General features: G+C 45.0%; 1 protein-coding gene across 1 annotated transcript; it reads left to right on the top strand.

The window, feature by feature from the left end:
• Nucleotides 1-1,857: 1,857 nt before the first annotated feature.
• On the top strand, nucleotides 1,858-2,238 carry LOC146183907 (uncharacterized). Its single transcript, XM_084608770.1, has one exon. It carries the CDS (start codon nucleotides 1,858-1,860, stop codon nucleotides 2,236-2,238), a length of 381 nt encoding a protein of 126 aa, XP_084464896.1.
• The last annotated feature ends 7,950 nt before the right edge of the window (nucleotides 2,239-10,188 follow it).

The following is a 10,188-nucleotide window of genomic DNA, read 5'->3' as shown; positions in this document are numbered from 1 at the left end:
TATATTATGCAGACGGATTTTGAAGAGCTTTAGCTGTTTTCTGGTGAGGCGGTTGCCACTTTTCTCGACGATAAAGGAAAAGATGGCAGATTGCACGCGGTCGCTGATACAGTGACACAGCTATGAGAATGGAAACTCCCTTACAGCACTGCACAAACGATCTAAAGTTTGTAATACACATGCATGTTATCCTGTCTGTCACATGTCAGAATAGTAGCATGCTTAATTTTCTTTTTCGTCGAAAGAACTTCCTGCCTCATCCCGACTTGAATGCTAGTTTTCTTTCGTTTTTTTAACGATCCTTAATGCCTCTTTAACGGTACCATTCAAGTCCTCTATCACAAAATTAAGTTTTGACAGGGGAAGTTAACAGGCGGCAGCCAGCCGCTCGACAACTTGTTTGGAGAGAGATGGCATGTAATGAATGCAAGATCTGTTCAGAGCGTCCACAAATAAGTAAAAAAAACAATAACATTTATTTTTTTCTTAATTTTTCTTACAGTCTCGATTGAGCAGTATCGCATGGAGCAACATCTTATCATTCGAGGTTCAACAGCTCAGTAGACATCGAAATGTCATTAACACAACTTAATGAATAAAGCGTATGGAATGGCATCTCCTGAATCACATCTACCGTGTAGGGCGAAGCGGACAGCGAAGGAAAAGAAAAAAAGGAAGGAGCTGAGAGGGAGGAAAAATATAATGAAAGCAAGCAAGCAAGCAAAAAAAAAAGTTGTCAAGGTAAATTCGCGAAACTAATGTGCAAGACATAGTAAATGCGCCATTAAAACGCTCCATTCCTTTTGATTACTCTCTGCATTGTACTAGTGCTTATACAAGCTATCGTAGACAGGGAAATATAGACCACAGGACAGCATAAATAAAAATTATGCAATCAACAATTGGTGAGGCCGTAAGAGAAGAGAAGCGCGCTCTTCCTCTAGACCGGCCGTGCCCCATCAAACTGTTCCGGCGCTCACTTGTGGCGCTGCCTGTTCACCGCGACTGCTGCCCCCTGGGTTTCTGCACGGTGCCTATATCCTAGCACCAGGGAGCAACATACCTGTGACGCGGCCGCAACTACAGTAATTTTTTGTGTGCTGTTCTTTTTTTATATGACCACGCTTTTAGCTTTGTGAAGTTAGACCGGCGACCTGCAATAAAGGGTGGGTCACCATCACTACAGTGGCTAGAATCCAGACTTTAGCGTGGCCGCACCGGCTTCAAAAAAATGACGTCAGGGCCTCTCGTAAGTTCTTTCCTTCCTCCATGAGTGAAACAATTGACCATATTATACTCGAATAAAATGGTGTTAATGGTATCCATCCGGAAGTCGACGTAGGCGCAGTCACTGTTCTTGAAGCTCTGGGGTTTAGACTGTTTAGACATGGAGGAAGTAAACAATGGGTTTAGAGGATACCAGTGGCCGGATGCCAGGGAGGGATACCAGGGGAGCAAAAAGCGACTGGAAGATTGGTGGTTTAAAAGCAGAGAAGTGACATTATGTTAGTAATGTAGAAACAAAAAATTAATAAATAGAATGATGGTATAGTCAAAACCAATGTAAAACAATAATTAAAATATAGGGAGAAAAATCATGCCCTGATTCAAAGGGGACGCTCCTATATTCCATCCATCCATCCGAGTTACTCCTGCACGTGGCCGGGCCAGCAGCTAAGGCTGAAGTGCTGTGAAGTGGCTGCTGAGCGGCACAAATCAACCCGTCGTCAGCAGACGCTATTTGGCGGTACCGACAAGGTGCCGAGGGCTTGGTTTCTTGGCCCTTGGTCGTCTTGCCGAGCGCACCGCAGGCGGCTGGGCTACAGTTGCAGACTCTCGCCGAGCAGGCATCAAAACATGGCAGCGCCCAAGGCGGAGTGTGGCGAGAGCAGCAGCGGCAACACCGGCGTCGCAGCGATGAATTCTTCGGTAAGCGAAAGTGAAACGTTGGAAGGTCGTGCGGCTGCTATCCGGGAAAAGTTGCGCAATACCCGCCGGCAGATTATGTTCCTTGACCAGCAAATTCGCGACCTGAAACGTCTGTACGAACGTGCCGTGAAGAACAACAACTACCCCTTCCGCTACAGCATCGGCATGAAGATGTCAATTGCAGGCGGCATACAGAAGATGTACCACCACTACGCCAGCACCAAATTGGCTGAGCTCGAGGGCATCACGAAGCAGATGGAAGAAGCTCGATCAACAGCTAGTGACACATCGGACCGCGATAGGGTGTAGGTGTCATGGCTGGCGTGACTGTTCCTTTTGACTGTTTCGTGTGACTGTTTCTCATCATCAGCCTTTTGGTGTTCGGTTAGGAAGCATGCTGGTCGATGCCTTCCTAGCCCTGAACTTGTACGGTGGAAAAGAGGCAGCATAAGAGGAGCGCAAGCAGTTTGGAACAAGCTTTAGCGAAAACTGGTGACCTGTGACAACCTAAGTTCTCACGTGTGAGCTAACGGCGGTGGACCTCCTTGCTACGTATCCGTTTCGCACGGACGTGCAGGCTCGTAGTGTGTACAGGACGATGTTTTACCTTGCATGTGTGCGTGTTCGTAATTTAGTGGCTTCTTTGCACCGTAATCCTTTTCGAAGTGTATGCTCATGACGTATCCTCCATGTAAGCAGTAGCGCTTGTGAAAGGAGAATGTAAAAAAAAGGGGGGGGGGGGAAGAAAAGCTTTTCAAAGATGGCATCTGGGAAATTAATTGCTCTAAAAGAAATCTGGTTTTAGCATCAACCAGTGACACTTTCAAAGCAAATAAAGAGTGTTGACTGTCGTGAAGAGGACTGATGGTCTTAGCGTCAACCAGTGACACTTTCAAAGCAAATAAAGAGTCTTGACTCTCGAGAAGAGGACTGATGCTTCAGGGCGAGCACGCAACCTTCTCGGGTTACCTGAATAGGGCAAGGGGTATCCTTTTCTCATTTTCTTTATTTCCATTGTAGACCCAAGAAGACTTAAACAGTAGCATCGTTTTATTTCTCCTTTGTTCATGCTTTTTGGAGCATTGTTCACTCTTGTGCAAGTGCTCTTTTGTAGTTTCTTGATGTTCATTCAGGCATTTAGCGCAATGCTATTGGCCAACTAAGGCATTGATGTTTGAGGGCCAACTTGGCACCTTCTTCGGAGTTGACTGTATAAAGCAAGAAGCGCTTTTTCTTTTCTAATTTTCTTTTGCCATTCTAGATCCTAGAATGGCCATTTTTATTGTCCCTTGTCACCCTAATTCCTTGAAGCGAAAGCTTCACTGTGCTTAGGTGGAGCCGGCCTTTGTGTGGCACTAAATGTGACCTTCAAATGACCTTGACTTAATTGTCCCTTTCCTTTCTTATAAACCTATTAATTTACAAGAAAAAATTGTCTGGGGCTTAGTTGAGGTTAAGCATGGATATCTCGAAGCGAAGAGTTTCGCTTATGGTTATGGTTTAGCTAATGTCTATGATTTAGCCTATAGATATGCTTACGGTTTAACTTGTGGATATGCTTACGGTTTAGCTTATGGATATGCTTACAGTTTATCTTATGGTTATGCTTACGGTTTAACTTACGGATAGCTTACGGTTTAGCTTATGGTTATGCTTTAGGTGTTTCAGACTTCCTAGGGCGCTGTCTGCTGCAACCCATGACGTCGCATCCGGTTTAAGAAATGACGTCACGTCCGGCTCGTTGTTTTGTAGGTAGATGGTTGTTTTTAGTAGCAAAATGGCTGGTCGTCCTCCATCATGGTGGCAGCTGTGCCGCCGAGCCAGCCGTGGGCTCTCGTGTTGTACGCTACGTGAGCAATTTTTTCTATTCTTTAGCTATTTCAGTATGCACTTATGAGTCATTTCCTGCTGTCTGGAGTTCGTCATTTAGTTTTCAACTTCTCTGCGCCCAAATGTTCTGTTGTATTAGAGATCTTACGACCATTGAGCCTGCTTGGCCGGCAGTGGGCCCGAATGTCCCAAAGGTGTATTATTGAAAGTTTCAATCGAAAGCTCAACGCACACTAAGGAACATGCAATTAAATATTATTAGGCCATTATTAGGCCGTTTATTAAGCCAACCGCACGAAAATCGCAGTCATGTAAAACACGACTGACTACCAGTCTTGCGTGCGCTTGAAAAGAGCGGGAAACTTGGGTAAACTTTCCTTAGCAATCTGGGTGAATAGTTAATGATTGTAACGTCTCCGAGCTGATGAAGGGACTTTAAAGGATACTAGGACATGACCAAACAACGCGTAGAAGCACGAAAGGTGAAGATCACATAGGCCTGTGTGGAAAGCTTTTGTTTCGATGCACCACGAAGTACTAACCATTTGTGCGACTTACTATCATTTTGTGTGACCTTCGTTGCTATGACGCGGTGTAGAATAATTTAATACCTTATTTCATGACTACGCATTGTCAAATGTATGCAGGGCCACTTTCTAATTACGGTGAGGTAAGCGACTTTGCCTTGTGTTTAAAGCGCATCAACGTGTAGTTGTCTTAAATTCATTTTTTTTGTGTGTGAAGATCGCTTATAAGCTGACGTCTAATATTTGGTACGCAGGGACCTTCCTGATATGTGTTCTGGAGTCTAGCATGTGCGTGCTGGTGGCTGAGGCTGAACAAATGGGACTATGAAAGGCGGAGGCAGCATATGCTCTGTAACGCCACAAGGTGAGCCCTGTACTTAATTTCAAAACAATTGCTGTGCCACCGGTACTGGTGATTTGTTTTAAATGGGGAACATGCTTGGGCGCAGGTCACCAGTTTGGATGGTGTGCATGAATGAATCGAAAAAGCAAGCATCCCTGCAGCTGCAGTGTCCAGCTTGTAGTTCGCAGCCTTTCTTTCTTAGCTGCAATTAATGCATTGCAAACAGTGTACAATGTAACAGTTGATTCAGGATAAGGAAACCAGACTAGCTCCAAAAACAAATGTTTGCACGAGATGCAATATCAAACCATGCTATATTGTCTTCTCATTTCGCTGTGAGAAACTAGTAAAGCTGCCTTCTTTAACGCATGATATTCCTGCACAGATTGGTTGTGTCGCTTTTTTGTGCGTGTGACAAAGTTTCTGCAAGAACTTTATAGCTTTGGAAACCACTGTGAAAGATAAAATGAGGTCTGCAAGATTGGCATCAATGGCTTGCAAGACAAGCAGCACAGAATGTACACCCTGCCAATTCTCTAACAGTACCGCGCGAGCGTCGACTGTCCGAGCAGAAGCAAAGCGGACATCAGGAAAGGGAACAAGCAGGGAGGCGTAATCAGGCTGCTTGAGCAAGTGCTGTCTGCTTGGCTGTTCTGCTCCATTAGCAGCAACCCCTTGAATCAAGTTTCATATCCGAGTTCTGGGAGCACTCTGCTATGTGCCTGCGGCTTCATTCTGTGCAAACTTGTAACATTCCTCCTACGGGAAAGTGAGCGCAAAAAAAAAAGACAAACACAAGAGAGGAGACAGGACAACGCGTTGTCCTGTCTCCTCTCTTGTGTTTGTCTTTTTTTGCGCTTACTTTCCCGTACGATCATGAACCAACTAGCCCAGCAACAAGTTCTACTTTGTAACATTCAAATTATTACACTTGTCCTTGGTTCTATTTGCGGATACTGTCTCAGGGAATATTTTTTTAAGTTATGAATGTGTGCATATTTAATATTCGCGACAATAATTTTTCACAAGTAACGATAGCAAAAGAGTTATTGGGCATGTTGGATTTTTTATCGGAAATGTGTGTTACTTTGAAAATGTTATTCTCACTATATGCAGATATTTCGGCTGAAAACAAACAGTGACAGATTTTCCGGGCTCCGATATGCCTACCAGCTGATTGTAGCAGGGTTGCTTCACATTAATCAAACATGCGTAGCAAACGAGACTTACTGCAGCATCAAGAATTGTGAGCAGGCCCTCGCACTGACTTGCTTTGTCATCTACTGCACCTTCCGGCGCAGCAGCGCCGGGCAGTCAACGGTCGTGCGGTACTGTTAAAGAATTGGCCAGGTGTACACTGCCTACGGTGGTGCCCAATTCGTAGCGGAGGAAATGCCTGCATAAAGTATATCCTCTTCACTTGACGAGCAAAAAAGCATTCCAGTTTCCCTTGCTGAGAATGGGACATGCAGCCCTTCCACTCCATCCACTATCTTCTCACCAACGTCGAACTAACATCGAACACTTTGTTTCCGCTCATTAGAGATTATCCTTTTATGCCAGCGATCTTTGCGCACGGCCCGCGGAGCTGCATGATGCAGTTCGCCAGCTCAAAATTTTCAGCTAATGTTTCCAATGCATTACCATCAGTTCTAATTTCCAACTAAAATAAACTCAGACTTTGTATCCAGTTAGTAAGCATTCATTTTTGAAAAGGTGTTGACCACTTAATCTGCGTGAACTTTCATTTGACATCACTATGCTTTCAAAAGCACGGAGCCGGACAACCTGCCGCCTTTTTTATTTCCAAATTTTTTTTAGGGTTATAAGTGTGGTATTTATTAACAGGTGTACCATTTCAGTACCTCTCTCCGAGCGATCCTGAAGCTGCAAACGGATGAAATAACCTTGGTATGCTCTGAGAAAAACGTTTGGTCGTCTTAGCTTATTTTTTCACTTATTACTGTACTGCGGTGGTTTGGTCATTAAAGCTCTCGAGTACTGAGCTGGGATACCCTAGTCTGATCCTAATTGGAGACAGCATTTCGGTCGAAGCTGAAAGCATGGCAGGCATATACCTAACGATGGCAGTTTTATTGAAGAATCCCAGGGGGCTTAAGTGATCCGGATGCCTCTGCTACGGCGCCCGCACAGCTTGAGCCGGTTTGGGACCATTGCTCCAGAGACATAGTCCCCCCCCCCCCCCCCTTTTTTTTTCCACGTGAGAAAACTGAAAACCAAACGTGGGTATGGTTTTCATTTCTGTGGATTGGAACGCCTCATAACTGAAATAGCCACAAATGCTTGATAGAGTTTAGAAATCGTCTTGACGATGCAATAAGATAAATCTTGAAAGAGCAATTTTTAAATAGAGTCAATCAGTGTTGTGAACAATTAGACGTGCGCCGGCCACATTGAACGATACAAACGAATATATGAAATTACTCGCCTTGGTATCTGAAAAGCAGCAGTTAGACACCATTCTTGCATGTTTTAAAGCGTAAAATGCCATATGTGGGTCACGCTAGTGTGATGCAGCGTGGATTAATGCCCCAGACGCTGCGCATTTTCCACCACGTGCATTCGCCTAATAAATTACAGAGTAGTGCTGGATGAGGCTGTTTCAGCTATCAGTGAGCACAGACAGTCTGGTCTGCGATAAGGCGCTTCCGCATATGGTCAGTTTTGTATACCACTGGAGACTAGGAACTGGAAACCTCGAACCACTGGTAAGGGGCAACGTTCAAACGCTTAATGAGCTGAGGTCTTTTTCAAGGTTGGTGTTCAACACTCATGACGCCTCAGGCACAGGTACAGTCTCGCTGCCGCAGCGGCGCCATCTTTCTCACAGGGGAATTTGGGAGGGGGGGTCTTCTACATGAAGAATCAGCGAAAAGCATTGAAGCCAGAACACGTGCTGGCCCTGGCGGCGGTACTATTGTGAGCTATGATATAACAGCCCCTCTCGCACACCACAGGACGGGCACGCCGCCTGAGCTTCTAGTCTTTCTTCTGCTGCCGTCTCCTCCAGTTCGCAGATACATTGATTCGAGAAGAATATTGCCTTTCTCTTTCTTTGACGTAGGTGATAAACGGCAGTTTTGGCATGGCGTGAAGATTATACATACGCATGCAACTGGCTACTTTGCATTTCGTCAAGATTTTAATCAGTTATTTTTTGCTGCATGCTGTGTCGAAATATTAAATCCTCCTCGCAAGAAATCCGATGACATAATTTTTTTTCTAATTGAATGCTATTTCACGGATTGAAATCATGGCCAAACTGGTCGCTTTTAAGAGGGACATGGCTCTGAAAGCTATGTTTCCTACGTTTTTCAACAAATTTGATAAAACCTGGTATTCTAATTTAGTTTCTTGCACTGATTTCCAATCTGTAACAATTTTTCCAATTGGCCAAATTAGTTCAAAAAATAAATGAAATTGTTCATAAGTTACGGGAACAATGAAAAAATAACCGCACTACAAAAAATTCACATGAAAATTTTTCTAGGTACTAGAAAGCATAAAGAATACAATGTATTGTTTTGAGCTTGCATACTTTTGTATTTTTCTCCCCATGACAGCCGATCCTGCACGTGACTGATGCTAGTCCAAGGAGGTTATATAATAATGCTGGAGTGGAAGTGGCGCCCAACCGCTGAAGCCGAGGCGCCGCCATCTTGCTCAGGGCAGAAAGCTCGCGCGCGGCTATAGTGCTATGTCGAGTTTAGCATGCGCTTTAGTTCTAGCCTACCGGAAGGTGATGGCGGGCTCGTGCGTTTCATTCGACTGTGCCAATCGCGTGAAGCAGACGCCGGGAATAACTTTTCATGTGTAAGTACGCCGGACACGACTTACAACTTGCTTGGAAAGAGGAACCACGAGGGGAGCCTAAGATGGGAGCTATTAACGCTATTGCATCATACCCTTTATCTATAGCACGAATCCGTAGGAGCACTAGATGGCATTGTTAAAGACATGCCCGAGGATTTATACTGTACGTGGACCTTTGTTCGTGAATCACAGGTTTCCGAAAGATGCCGCTCAGCGTGCAGCCTGGGAGCGCGCAGTGCGGCGAGTTGGCTGGACACCCAAGAAAACTGCTGTATTCTGTTCATTGCGAAGCTAGCTGTTTCGATGGAACAGGACAAACAACGAGGCAGCGAGCAGGCAGCATTTCCACAATATTTCCGGAGTTCCCAGCCTATCTTCGGCAGCCAGTAAGTACGAATAATGTTTTGAATTACTTCCAGTTCTTAGCTCGGAAAATGTTAATACATCAGCCTCACAGCTGTCTCATTACTGGTTCATTAATTACTTTACACGGCTGTAAATATGAAGAGAGCAACAGATGTAACGTTGTAGAATGTACTTTTTTCCTGACAGCAAAAACGAAAGCAAGCTCCTCCAAAGTCCCGGGCACCGACTCCATCACCTCTGCCTGCAGTTTACGAAGAAGCAACAGAAGTCATCTCAGAGCCATCTTCTCCGACGAAAGAATGGTACAAGCACAAGGCACAGCAGTCAGGTGATGAGGTTCAGCAGTTGAAGAAAAAAGTGAATATACTGCAGCAGTCCAAACGAAGGTTATCTAAGCACTGTGACGATTCAAAGAATTTTATCGATGAACTGAAGAAACAAAAACTGTTTTCAGAGAAAGGCCTTGAGGTTTTTGAAGCTACCTTTTCACCTGATATTCAGCAGCTTCTTGCACTAGCCCAGGAGAAAACGCACGCTAAGTATCCCCTGGAACTTCGTGCATTCGCCCTGACACTACACTACTACTCTCCAGCTGCTTATGAATATGTCAGTTAACGGCGAACCAGGTTTTACCTCTGAAGCTTTTGCCTTCCTGAAGACTATAGTGCAGAGCCGAGCGAAGCCACTGCTCGCTGCACTACTGATTGACGACATGGCTATTAAAAAGCTTGTACAACTTGTGGGCCACAAAGTGTTTGGCTATGTGGACCTTGGAATTGAAACCTCGGACGGCAGCTTGCCGGAAGCCACAAATGCTTGTGTTTTTATGCTTGTGGCCATGGATATGAAGTTGAAATTGCCACTTCCATACTTGCATGACGATCACGACTATGCAGATCGCGTGGATCTCCCAAAGAGCCTGTCGGAGTTCGCTCGAGCAGTAGTTCCCTACATAGCAGGGTTTGTGGCCCGTAGAGTGCGCGATGCGACTTCATGTGAGGAGTGCTGCATAGCATTAGAGTCGACCGAGTGCCCGGCTTTGGTAGCCGCAAAAAGCCGAGGCGGTCTCGTTGCACCATCCAAGGATGTCGTAAAGATATGTAACATTGTGAAAAGGGCATACAACTTGTTCAACATCAGTGCAAAGATGTCAAAACCCTGCATATAAGATGTCAAAGTATCTTGACAGAAGTGGTGACAACTATGTTTGAGCCGGCGCTGTTTCGTGAGCTTGAACCTCACCTTTTGGACTGCGACCCCCTCGATAATCATTTACGTCCTGTCCAAAAATGTTGCTAACATTGTACCTGAACATCAGGGTCCATCACATCGCAAAGATGATTAATGAAAAGAACTGCA

Source organism: Amblyomma maculatum, chromosome 7, assembly GCF_055883805.1.
Source record: "Amblyomma maculatum isolate TAMU_Amacu chromosome 7, ASM5588380v1, whole genome shotgun sequence".
Taxonomy (NCBI): Eukaryota; Metazoa; Arthropoda; class Arachnida; order Ixodida; family Ixodidae; genus Amblyomma; species Amblyomma maculatum.
The sequence above is the reverse complement of the archived record's forward strand: the minus strand, read 5'-3'. Positions and strand labels throughout refer to the sequence as shown.